Source organism: Felis catus, chromosome E3, assembly GCF_018350175.1.
Source record: "Felis catus isolate Fca126 chromosome E3, F.catus_Fca126_mat1.0, whole genome shotgun sequence".
Classification (NCBI taxonomy): domain Eukaryota; kingdom Metazoa; phylum Chordata; class Mammalia; order Carnivora; family Felidae; genus Felis; species Felis catus.
Genome location: NC_058383.1, coordinates 15,009,830 through 15,022,860, shown reverse-complemented (window position 1 = coordinate 15,022,860; position 13,031 = coordinate 15,009,830). Strand labels below are relative to the sequence as shown.

At 49.5% G+C, this 13,031-nt stretch overlaps 1 protein-coding gene across 5 annotated transcripts in view; it reads left to right on the top strand.

Annotated features, from left to right (window-relative positions):
* The window catches only part of CALN1 (calneuron 1), a 529,481-nt gene that overhangs the window by 131,314 nt on the left and 385,136 nt on the right, over window positions 1–13,031 (top strand). For all 5 annotated transcript variants that reach the window (XM_023246903.2, XM_023246900.2, XM_023246898.2 and 2 more), the window contains one exon: window positions 9,300–9,424. In XM_023246903.2, coding sequence (XP_023102671.1) covers window positions 9,307–9,424 — 118 coding nt within the window. In that variant the 5' untranslated portion in view covers window positions 9,300–9,306. The remainder of the gene's footprint in view (window positions 1–9,299; window positions 9,425–13,031) is intronic.

Genomic DNA, 13,031 nt, shown 5'->3' with positions numbered 1-13,031 from the left:
ACGGACTCGGCTTTCCCAGCGCATGGGGCTCCCAAGGCAAGAGCTGCGCCCGCTGAGGATGCCACAGGAGTTCCTGCCACGGAAAGCGGTAGTCCACGCCCGCCACAGTTCACCGCCAGGCAACGTCCAGGAAGCACAAAGAGGAGAATTAGTGCCTTAAGAAATTGAGACAACAGACATTCTGAAAGAAAATGTGAGCAAGTAGGAACCTAAAACGTAAAAGACTAGAAATTGTAATCAAAGATTCAGACCCAGTGCACCATGAGAGGAGGATTGGTAAGAGAAACCAAGTTAAATGGCCAGGGATGGAAAAGATGGTCTTTTCGATGCAAAAGTCAGTGGACAGGTTAAGCCACGGGTTAAGTTACAATTGAAAACAAGAAATTGGGGAATTTAATTTTGAGGAAATTGCTTCTGAGATACACAGATAAAAATAATGAAAACTAAAAAGAAGAATTTGGGGCACCTGGGTGGCCCAGTCGGTTAAGCGTCTGACTCTGGGGTTCAGCTCAGGTCATGATCTCATGATTTGTGGGTTCCAGACCTGCATCGGGCTCTGCACTGACGGCATGAAGCCTGTTTGGGATTCTCTCTCTCTCTCTCTCTTTCTCTCTCTGCCCCACCCCCCTCAAAATATATGAATAAACTTTAAAAAAAATTAAAAAAATAATTTAAGAAATGTGAAAGATACAATAATTTAACAGTTAAGATTTAGTCCAGCTCAAGTCATGATCCCAGGGTCATGAGATGGAGCCCCATATTGGGCTCCACACTGGGTGTGGAGCCTGCTTAAGATTGTCTCTCTCTCCCTGTGTCCCTTCCTTGCTCGTGCACATGCTCTTGTGTGCTCTCTCTCTCTCTCAAAATAAATAAATAAATAAATAAACAAACAAATAAATAAATAAATAAATAAAAGGGAATTGAACTCAGAGGAAGGTGTGCCTCGCAAGAAGCAACAATGAGTTGAGTAACTGGTGAACTTGTGCAAGAGTCTAGAAAAGCTCTGGTTGTAAACGGAACAACAACAACAACAACGACGGATAATGGGAGGGCTCGAAAGGAAGGTTGACCTGAAACATCGGACAACAATAACACGGAAGAACAAGGCAATCCAAAAATGAGAAACCACCCAATATATAAATATGAGAAGCTAATTGACAGAAGAGGAACCCAGAATGGCCAAAAGTCATAGAAGAAGATGCCTAAACTAGCAGTCAGGGACATTCAGTTAAGAAAAATGTCTAACAGTCTGCTGATACCAAATGTTGGCAAGGCTGTGGGGCAAATAAACACGCTCTTAGACTAACCACCCATCTTTCAAAGGAATCCACAGTGTGGGCTGTACTCCACAGTGTGGGCTATACTTAGGCAGCCACTTGCTTGTAATGAATTGAATAGAGTGAAAGCAACAGCATGTGATTTCTAAGACCAAGTCATAAAAGCTCCCTTCTATCTCTTGGATCCCATCTCTGGGGGAAGCCAGCTGCCATTTCATAAGAACACTTGAGCAGCCCTACGGTGGTGCCCGCAAGGAAGTGAGACCTTTTGTGAATAGCTGTATGAGTACGCCATCTTGGAAGTGGATCCTCCAGATCCAGTCACGCCTTCTGAGGGTGGTTGCCCTGGTCAATGTCTTGACTTCTGACACCTCATGAGATCTACTGAGCCAGGACGACCCAGCGAGGCAACTTTTGATTCCTGAACCACAGAACCTGTGAGATAATATTTGTTGTTCTAAGTCACTCACTTCAAGGGCAATAGAAAACTAACTCAACCACTTTGGAGAGCAGTTTGGTAAAGCCTGTGTGATATTTTATGTAGGTCTCTGGGCGGAAGAAATGTTGGCAAATATATACAAAGAGACACACACGAGGATATTCCCCGGAGCATACTTTGACGTCAGTTACATAGTGAATAAACAAATTGCAACATATTTATACAGTGGAAAACTATGGAGCAGTTAAAAATAAATTAGGTGTATATGCATGGATTTGGACAAATCCCTAAAATTTAATGTAGAGTGAAATGGGCACGTTGTAAAAACATATGTGTGGTGTGATATTATTTATGTAAATGTAAAGATATATACAGCAATACTATAATATATTCTATACAGTTACTAGCAAATGTAGGGGAATTTAAAACATGGATGGGAAGGATGCATTTCACAGTGGAGGGGAGGAGGTGGAGGAATGGGAGAGGTGGGCAGGGCATCAACATAATCTTATTGTTACTGTCAAAAAAAAATCTATGCCAAGCAAGGTAAAATATCAGCCTCTATTCAATCTGAGTGGTGGGTCCGTGCACGCATGATGTTTTTTGCTCGATTTTCTATTTGCTTGAAATACTCTTTATTGCCATTAATGGAGATTTTCCTCCTGCTACTATTTTGGGTTCTTTGCTTTGCAAGGCCTGCCCCTTCTCCAGACCAGCTTGCCTCTCAGTATATTGTTTTCTGCTTTTTGACCTGATATCGCCTCACCTACTCGGATGTTTTCTTATGAATTTGCATTCTCATTTCATAGGCACCCTGCTCTCTTTCTTGTTTGTAAGGACATAACCAGAAACCGTAAAATTGTCCTCTTTCTTGGATCCTATCACCGTCGACAGTATGTTCTTTGCTTTACATCTTCTTAAAAGTGCTTCCTCCTGTAATGATGCAGACTTTTCTTATGCAGACCCCCACGTTGGTGTTTTCTGCTTACTCATTCCTGTCTGATTTGAGCTCGATCCCAACTCTGTTTGCCAATTGGCATGCCCCTGCAGATCTTCACAAGGGAACACAATTGTTTTCTAAGTGCTTAGTCAAATGCCCGGTGTCTGGCTGGCATTCATGTGACGCATCTTTGCTGGAGGAAGATCGGATCTTCTCGTCTCCCCGTTACTGAACTCCTGGGCTGTGAGGAGAAGACGTACATTTCTGGGGTGTTTCAGATCTTCTGCATTTCTTCCTAAATCAAAAGTAAGACATGAAAAGCCATAATCCACCTAGGTCTTTGCTCCTAGGGTCCTTCTCACGGACACCTGTGCCTGCAGCGAATTTCACATCTCCACGTGCAGGGCCTGTGCCCCCAACCCTCCCATTTCTAGCCACGTGGCCTACCGGGAGGTGTGATCCTTGAGTAGCTGGAGGTAAGGGGGTTGCTGCTTCCCAGTGGTGCCGAGGACAGCGGGGATTTGACCCAGGTTGCTTAAAAAATTTTTTTTTAATGTTTATTTATTTTTGAGAGAGAGAGAGTGTGTGAGCAGGGGAGGGGCAGAGAGAGAGAGGGAGACACAGAATCGGAAGCAGGCTCCAGGCTCCGAGCTGTCAGCACAGAGCCCGACGCGGGGCTCGAACTCACAGACTGTGAGGTCATCACCTGAGCTGAAGTCGGATGCTTAACCGACTGAGCCACTCAGGCGCCCCGACCCAGCTTGCCTTTAAAAAGCAATTCCCACGTAGTCTGGAAAGGAGATAGCCTGATGTCACGGTTGGCCATTCCCGAGCCCCTGAAATAGGAGAGAGTTTGGGTAGCTCCTTGTATGCCCCTTGTATGTTGGGCATTTGACTAAGCGCTTCTAAAACAATCGTGTTCCCTCTTCAAGATCTGCAAGGGCATGTCTCCTGGCTGCACAGGCCGCTTTGGGAAGTCTGCAGTGGATTCCGTGCTCACCCCAGGCACCCGCAGAGAGCGCAAGCTCCAGCTGAGGTCTTGTCCCTCCTTTCCAGAGTCCGTCGAAGACTTTACAAATTCTTAAATCCTTTGAAAAAGTTTCAGAGACAAGGTAAAATGCCTTTCTCTAGATTTCTTCCCCCCCCACCCATGTCTGAGGTCCATTACCAGAACCTATACGACCTAAATAAAGAGCAGTGCTTCTCAAACTATTCGTGGGGAAGGATTAGTTCGAACATGAAGTCACCTGGTCCCCTCCTCAGATGTGGGGACAATGCTATAAATTGCTGTAAAAATTTCTATGCTGTCTTTCAATTCCTGTCCTTATCTCGGTGCGGACCAGCAGTAAGCCGTGTTCAACTGGCAGTGGTCCACAGGCCACACTTTGAGGAGCCCTGCAGAATTACATTTTGGTGCAGTATTTGTCCCGAATAATAATATCAGCCCACAGCAGCGTGCCTGAGTCTTTGGGACGGTAGACAAAAACTTGGAAGGTGTATTAGTCTGGGTTCTCCAGAGAAACGTAACGAGTAGGGATGCCTAGCGAGATTTATTATAAGGAATTGGCGCACCCGGTGATGGAGGCCGAGAGGCTCCATGAAAGGCGGTTGGCAAGCTGGGGACCCAGGAGAGCCAATGGTGTAAACGCCAGTCTGGGTCGGAGTCTGAAGGGGGGAGAAGATGGTGTCCCAGCTTAGCAGTTAGGCAGAGAGAACGCATTCTCCCTTCCTCTGCTTTTTTGTTCTCTTCAGGCCTCCGGCAGGTTGGATGTGCCCCCCCCCCCCCACCTTGGGGAGGGCAATTCCCACCCCCCACCCCCCCACACCCCCCCGCTGAGCCTACTGACTGAAACATTCATTTCATTCAGAAACACTCTTACAGACACACCCAGAATAATGTTCAGTCAAGTTGGCACATAAAATTAACCATCCTCGACGGGCATCATCTCACGTCGGTGTGAGTGGGTCTCTTCTGCTTATTACTCTGCCAGGAAACATGCCAGTTCCTTGCCCCTAAAAACAGAAGCCGCTCCTTCCTTCCTCTCTCCCTCTCTCCCTCCTTCCGTCCACCTCCCTTCCTCCCTCCTCCCTTCCTTCCACCCTCTCTTCATTCCTCTCTTTCTCTCTCTCTCTCCCTCCTTCCTTCCTACCTTCCTTCCTTCCACCCTCTCTTCATTCCTCTTTCTCTCTCTCCTTCCTTCCTCCCTTCCTCCCTCCCTTCTACCCTTCCATCCTCTTTCCCTCCTTCCTTCCACCTTCCTTCCTCCTCCCTCCCTCCCTCCCTTCTACCCCTCTTCATTCCTCTTTCTCTCTCCCTCCTTCCTACCTTCCTTCCTTTCTCCCTCCATCCCTCCCTTCCTTCCTTCCACCTTCCTTCCTTCCTCCCTCCCGCCCTTCCTTCCTCTCTTCATTCCTGTCTTTCTCTCTCTCTCCCTCCTTCCTTCCTCCCTTCCTTCTACCCTTCCTTCCTCTCTCCCTCCCTTCCTTCCACCCTCTCTTCCTTCCTCTCTTTTTCTCTCTCTCTCTCCCCTTCCTTCCTTCCTTCCTTCCTTCCTTCCTTCCTTCCTTCCTTCCTTCCTTCCTTATTTTTAATCTTATTTCTAGTATAGTGAACACATAGTGTTATGTTAGTTTCAGGTTTGCAACATAGTGATTCAACAATTCTACACATTACTCAGTGCTCATCAAGATAAGTGTGCCTTTGCTCCCTTTCATCGGTTTCACCCTTCCCCCTATACCCACCCCCTTTTTAGCCTCCTGATACCTTGCCCTCGAGGTGACAATGAAGCCAGCCTCCCCGGTGCCCAGGAAGCAGACTCATCTTCAGTTTTGGTGCTTTCCATTCGAATAGCTCCTCGCTCCTGATACAGTTGGCTGCTTGCTGAGAGCACGTGGCATTGGGACACCCCCCCCCCCACGCCCTGCCCCCCGCCCCGTGCTCTGCTGTTCACACACCAGATCCCTCAGCACCCGGGTGCACATTGCCATTCAACTTCTTTCTGAAGCTCGCCCTCTGCCGGGTCCTTACTGATCCCCTCTTAATAACCCAGCGTGTTTTATTTTCAACCTACTGAATCTGTGGTCTCTTTGCCCTGCGTCCTGCTTCATACAATCTTCAGCAGATAATCACTGGTATTGTTGGGAGTATGTCTAGTATTCAACTCAGTGCTTTCTGGAATTTATCTTTTTTCACATTTACAAAAATACTGTTTGGTGTATATCAAAACCCCATTTTTGCATAGGAGGAGAGTGCTGCTAACAGAGGTTAGCAACTTACCTCCGTGGCCCATAAGGGTAAGAGCTACAGTTTCAGTCCCAACCCTGGATTTGACCAGAAAGTTCTGACTCCTTACCATGAAACTGCACTGCCTTACAGAAAATACAAAAAAAAAAATTGTCCATATGACATACCATCAAATTAATATCTCTCGCTGAATAAAATTGCCACTGAAAAAATATTTCTTGGAAAGAAGGATCCATCTTTAAGTTCCGGTGCAGGATCGTGTTTGTCTCTGCTGATGAACTTGTGTATATTTCCCTTCCTTGGCCAAAGAGACCATCTGAAAGCTTGGGTTTCCCCAGGTGGCGTGGGGTGAAATTTAGTTTTTAATTGCAGCGGCTGTTTTTAGCTTCCTTGGGATTGTATTTATTCCTCCCTTTCTTGAACATGACTCCATTTGTCCACGCGCAGGGTCCACTTACATGTTTCCTTTCCCCACTCTACGTGGAGCGGTTGGGGGCGCAGGCTGGGCGCCCTGATTGAGCCTACTTTTGCAAGCTGCTTTTTCCAGAAGCAAATCATGTTGGTCTGCCAAATGGGACTCACTGGTGGCCAGTTTTCTCTGCAAAGTGCTCCACATATATTCTGTGACTGAACCTGGGGAGGGGCTTGGATTACATCCGACCGAGTATAACCTTGTCACTGTGGCTGGAGGCATTTGTGTGGTGCCCCCAGAGCCTCAGACAGACAGGCTCATAATGGGCAGATGTTTATAAAACGCGGACAACCTAGAATGATGGGTGGTAAAAGGGGAAGGGGATGTTTTCTGCGCATGTGCTGAGCTCAGCGGCCGGGTGGGGGGGGGGGACTCTCCCCGGGTGGTGAAATTGGTGTCTTCCCATGTTTGTACGACTTAGAAATTAAGATAACCGCTGATAAAGCCGACTGGGTCCTGCGGCCAGTGGTGGGAGGGAAGCTGAAGCCAGTGTTGGGAACTAAGCACAGCCCATGGCCCTGTCCCCAAATTAGGATCGGCCCTGGCAAAAGGGACATCTGATTCTCACTTTTCAGTGTGTTTGGTCTGAAAATCTTCCCTCGGTGAAAAGAGGAGATGGTAATTGAAGTGTTTGTCCAAGAGAAAGCTTCTTGTATTGAACTTCTTTTAATGTTTATTTTTGAGAGAGAGGTGGAGGCGAGGGACAGAAAGAGAGGGAGACACAGAATCCGAAGCAGGTTCCGGGCTCTGAGCTGTCAGCACAGAGCCCGACGTGGGGCTCAAACCCACGAGCTGCGAGATGGTGACCTGAGCCAAAGTGGGACGCTCAACCCACTGAGCCACCCAGGCGCCCCAAAAGACTCTTGTTTTTTATGTGTGAGGATCGATTCAGCTGCAAGGCGTAAGTCTGACTTCTAATTAGCTGAGAATGTTCCCCTTGTAATTGGCCAGTGTAGACATGCTTTGTAACTAGCATCCTGCCGTTCGTGATTGGCTGGCGGAGAGGGGTGAGTGTGGTTTTGGAGCCTGATGGCTGGCTCTTGCCTCAGTCGTGTGTCTGTTTTACTTTTTGGGGACTCAGAACATTTGTGAGAGATGCCCCGTCTGTTACGATGAGTGAAAAGTACCTTTGAGAGAAATCGAGAAATCAGGAAGTGTGGCCTATTTTTCAGGAAGATAATTAATTCGTTTTTAGACATCTTGAGTTTGAAATGAGAGTTTGACATCCGGTGGAAATGTCTGGTGCTTAGCTGACGCGCTTAGTGGAAATAGCACTAAGAAGGCCTGTGTTCTAGAACTGATTCTTCTGCTAACCGGCTCTGTGTTCCGGGTCAAGCCCCGTAGCTTTTAGGTGTCTCGTTGGTTAGTTTGTAAGTCAGCGGCTCTCAGCCCAAACAGGGACCTGCTGGTGTGTGCTCTGGACTGGAGAGAGGGTGGGGTGTGGGTCCTGCAGGACTTGTCACTTGTCACCGGGTGTCCCTGGTGCCTGCCGGCTCCAACCTCCCACGGTTAGGACAGTTCTTGTCACGAGTGTGGGTTTGAGGGACAGCAAGGCTGGATGTCCTGAGCGGTCATCCTCAGAGACGGGGGGGGGGGGGTCTTCCTGTAAGTTATAGCTTGTACCTCATCAGTGCCTGGAGGGCCCTTGGGGCTGCTCCCTCTTATCGTACAGGTGCAAAGCGTAGTAAGAAATAAGACTTCCCAAGTGGCTTCTCTGGAGAGTGAGGGATGTGTGGGGAGAGAGCTCAGGAGTTATCTCTCTCCCACAGAACCCTGGCAGAGAGGCCCTCACCTCTGCTTGAATGCCCCCAGGGGTGGGGAGATCACCCCTTCCAGTGCTGCCCAGTTCACCTTCCCGGAGCTCTGTTAAGAGGTGTTCTTTACTCACAGCCTGTAATGGACTCCCCGTACTTCCTACCTGTTCCCTAATTCCACTCAAAGGGGGATCAGTCCTCTTAGCCCCCTTTCCAGATAGGGGAGCACAACATGTGTCCCAACACGCTCAGCGGCTCCCTCGCCGTAACAGAGAGCCGTGTTCTCTGTGCTGTGGAGAAGCCCACCTTTCTAGCTGCCTTGTCTTTCTCTTTTGCACTTGCTCTGTCTCCCTACGCTGCCTCTTTCCTCCCTCTTCCCCTAGCCTGTGTCACACTGGTGGGACCTCTTAAGCCCCAGGGCTGTCTTCTGGGCAGAGGAGCTTTGCTGGTCTAAGGGATGCAGTAATTCCCTGTAAGATTCTGGAAGCAGCTTTGTTCTGGGACACTGAGTGCCACGCGCCTTTCTGGCAGGGCGGGTGGCGTGAGCGGCGTCCCAGAGGGCTGCGCTCATGAGCGGCTTTGACCAGCAGGTGTCTGCACCCAAGCCTGGCACGGGGGCCACTTCTCCCAGGTGCGGAAGGTTGTCTGTATTTACTTAGGGCCTGCCGTTTCCCACCCGATTCGGGTGCTGTGTGAGTGGCTCATCTGCTTTACCTGGGAGAAGTCAAACCCTTGGATCTCCACACGGTCACAGCTGAGACGCCCAGTCCCCGGGGAGCCCAGCATTTCTGAGATGTGCGTTCCTTAAGGAGCACAAGAAAGTTTATCGGGCCAAGAAAAGGAGCAGGGAGGCTTCTTCTTTGCCTGGAGAGGACGAGGATGTGATGATGACATGATGTCCCACGGCGTGCAAGGACCGCATGGTTCCAACTCACGAGTAAATCGGGACGGTGAAGTAGCACGTAGAGCAAAGAAAGCGCTAGAACGCGGGGTCCCTGGGGAATTGTTCAGGCCACGGGGACCCTGGGATTTTCTGACTTTCCCTCTAGAAACGTGATGGTTCTTTTAAAAGCGACAACCGGCCATCTGAAAACCAAGGTGGTCCTTTCAGGAAGGGAAGAAGGAACGGACGGTGACCTCTTTCTCTCCCCGCTCCCGCTTCTCTGTGACCAGGGAGAAGATGCCTTTCCACCACGTGACCGCTGGCTTGTTGTACAAGGGGAATTACCTCAACCGATCTCTGTCCGCGGGCAGCGACAGCGAGCAGCTTGCTAATATCTCCGTGGAGGAGCTGGACGGTAAGGAGCCCGCCCTGCCTGGGAGGTCAGCCCCCCACGGGAGGCATCGGAGGCGCTCGTGCGTCTACGGTGGAAGCGCCAGACTCTGGCCACCCGTTGTGGCCAAGTCTAACGGCGGTGCGAACGGGAACGGGCTCAGAGATAAATTCTGCACAAGTGACTTCTTTGTGCGGGACAGACCTCGTTATTTGGTTTCTTTGTGCCCGGACTGGGGGGGGACAGCCTTCCGCTGCCAAAATACATTTTCCGGTTTACGGAATCTTGATCACCAGCGGCGGCGGCATTTTTCCATATTGTCATTCACGCAGGGCCCAGCTGTAGGGGAGGTTTTAAGCCCTGCTAATGGCCGTCTCTTGACTTGGGGCCATGGTGCTTTGAATCCTGCCCAGATCAGAATCCTCTGGAAGCCTAGACATGGGGGGAATGGACAGCAATTATTTTAATTGCCTCTGTTCCTTTGTTACGCAGTGTAGTCCAGGGTGTTCAGGGCAGGGATAGGGATGGGAACACCATGACTAAATTCATCCTGGGACCGTGCCCTGTCGTCTCCTCATTGGTAACCCCCTGATTCAACAGCAAAATTACAAACAGGAAGAAGGACTTTATTTCTTCGAGAATCGAAAATGTGGTAGAATCAGCCAGATGTTCAGCTAGGTGTTACATCCGCAGAGGCCGAGCCGGAATCCGCTCTCCCCGACGTTTTGGGATGCCGTGTTCCTTGTGAACACCATTTTAAAGCATGGAGTTGAAATTTGCTTTCTAAAGAGATGTCAGAGTTACCCCCGATGGCCCACCTATTTGCTTTTAAGTGACATGGTCTGACCAGCGTGCTGTCTCCGTGCAAGAGGGGCGCCTCACGGCCGTTACTCGCAAGAGGAAGGCGGGGAAATCCAGCTCTGGGCCAGCGAAGCCCAGCTTGCTGCAGACTGGGCAGGAGTGGAGGAAGGTGGAGGGACAGGGCCGTCTGATAGCCTCTCCTGCTCTTGTCCATTTTGATTGCTTGCTCATCTAAAAGACTGGCTTATTTATATCAGTAAACCGTAAGGCAGCAGAGGCTGGTGGGTAGGGTTCCCGGTGGGGGCATGTGACAGGAAGCCGGAGTGACAGGAAGCAGAGCCAGGCTCGCCCCCGTCTGGACAGAGGCTGGTGGCAGGAGAGGAGAGCAGGACGCTCAGGGATCTCCTCGGCTTCAGTTGGCCAGAGGACATTCGGACGCAGAAGCAGGCAGTAGAGGCCTGACTGCCTCCAAAGCCAGGTGACCATAGAGAAGGCCAAAGCTCAGCTAGTATGTTGAGCGGGACCCAGGCTTCCCCGGACCCCCGGGGAGTCCGCTTAGGGAAGTGGTACATTGATTTGGGGGTGTGTTTGCGTTTGTGTTTAGTTGAGTAGGTCCCTGGGCTCAGTCATCAGCAGGAGGGGCTGGAAGGCTCCGTGAGTAGAGGCCATAAGATCCGGGCAGAAAGTCCCTGTGTTTAAAGGTGACTCTTAAAGAGGTCGAGATGACTAACCAAAGGGAGTTTGGAAATCACCTGTGGCTCTCACCGATCCTGGCTTTCCCTTGCCTTTTCCCTTCCCTCCCAGCGTTGCTCTGAATAATCAAGAGATGATTTTTCCTTAGAGCATCGGCTTTTTTCTCTGTTAAATCTGGGCCACTGCCAGGGCGCACAGCTTTTCAAGAGGACTGCGGGCTGGATTTTGCCGTCCCCCCCACGCCCCCCCCCCACCCCCAGGGTGGCCAGTGGAACCGCTCTCCATGTACCTGGGCAAGTGGCCTAGCTCAGGAGCGTGTTTCACTCAGCCCCAGGCAGCCGAGCAGGGCTGAAAGGTGCCTTCTCAGCAGGCACGAATAGCAGGGAGAGATTCTAACAGCCTTCAAGCCTACATGGGCAGGCTTAGCAGTGGGGGCCCCGCGGGGTCCCTAATGAAGTCCAGCCAGACTTTATAGCCTGAGGCCTGAGGCCAGCTGCTGAAGACACTCTGTTGTCCTTCAGGAGGGTAATCCAGCTCTCAGCTTGGAGAAGGGCCATTTATTTTCTGATGGAAGATTCCTTCTACTTATTTACTTTTGGCCAAGGTGAACCCTGAGTTATGACTGCTTATGCTTTATTACGAGCATCTTGGGGCTCCGGGCAGGGCTGTGCAGATGTGCACTGAGGGTAGAGCCAGCAGGCAGGGTCTGAAAACCAAGCGCAGGTTGGTTCTCGGGGAAGGCACCTTTCCGAGGCTTTGTCTGTTTGCTGTTCTCTGAGCCCTAAAGACCTGTTTCCTGTTGCTCTGGGCCACTCATTTATCCTCAGAGGAAACATGGCATTGCACAGGGAGTTGATGTGTTGGACACTGAGAGGAATCAAAGCTTCCTTTGTGATCCATTAGTTGGGCACCGCCTTCCCTCACTGTGCCCCCTTCCTTACCCCGTGGCGGCTGCAATCCCCCGCTTACGAATCGCCGAGGGGACAGGTTCCCCTACCCGGCTACTGTTTATCACCCGGGATAGAATGTCCCTTTCCTTCAGTGGAAGGGACAAACTCACCCGGTCCGTGAGTGGTTACCTTCTGAGAAGAGGTGTGAAAAGAGCCACTCACTATGCAGGTTATCTCCAACTGACATACACTCTGGAGAGTTTCTGTTTCTTCTCTTTAAACAAAGAGAGGGAGTCATGCAAACCTGCATGAAGTTGGCCAGACTGGAGTTGGAAATCACCTAACAAACAAACTCAGCAGTGATGAATTGGTGGAGACATTCATTCATTCATATTTAATTCATTTGTCTGTTCTTATTTATTCATTCATGATAGGAATGTTTACCCGAATGCTTTCTGGGTAGAGGAGGAAATGAAATAAGTATAATATTCGTTACCTGTTCCCAAGGAATTTGCAGTCTACCCAGGGAATTTATGTGCATACAAAATTTATTAGCAGTATCTTTTTAAAAAAATATTTTTTATTTTGAGAGAGAGAGAGAGAGAGAGAGAGAGTGCACACGCATGAGTGGGGCAGGGGCAGAGAGGGAGGAAGAAAGAGAGTGAGAGAGAGCACGAGCGGGAGAGGTACAGAGATGGAGAGAGGGAATTCCAAGCAGGCTCTGTGCTATCAGCTCAGAACCCCCCATGGGGCTTGATTTCATGAACTGCAAGATCGTGACCTGAGCCGGGATCAGGAACCTGATGCTTAACCAACGAAGCCAGCCAGGTGCCCCTATTAGCGATACCTTGCACTTTCAGAGTGTATCATGTAAACGTTTATTAGGTTTACCAATTCTAATTTTGTGAAAACCATTTTCTTAATCCTATTGACTGACTAATCTTACGATGCTGCTGTCTTAATCTTTAAATTTACCTCTGTCTGAATTCATACGTTTTCATTTATACATGGCATGGGTATCCATTGTATGTCAGTATACTTCAATTTCTGTATCCATTTCATTCAGGATGGATATTTGGGTTTCCCATTTGGGGCTGTTAGGATGTAATCTGGCCACTGTGAAATGTCTGAGTGCGGGTATTTTGTGCCTTTTGTTCTACTGCTACATTTTCATTCTTTGTTTTCCACATCATACATCTCTACTCACATCATTTTATGTAGTCTGCATTCCTTCTCGAGTTTGTCTT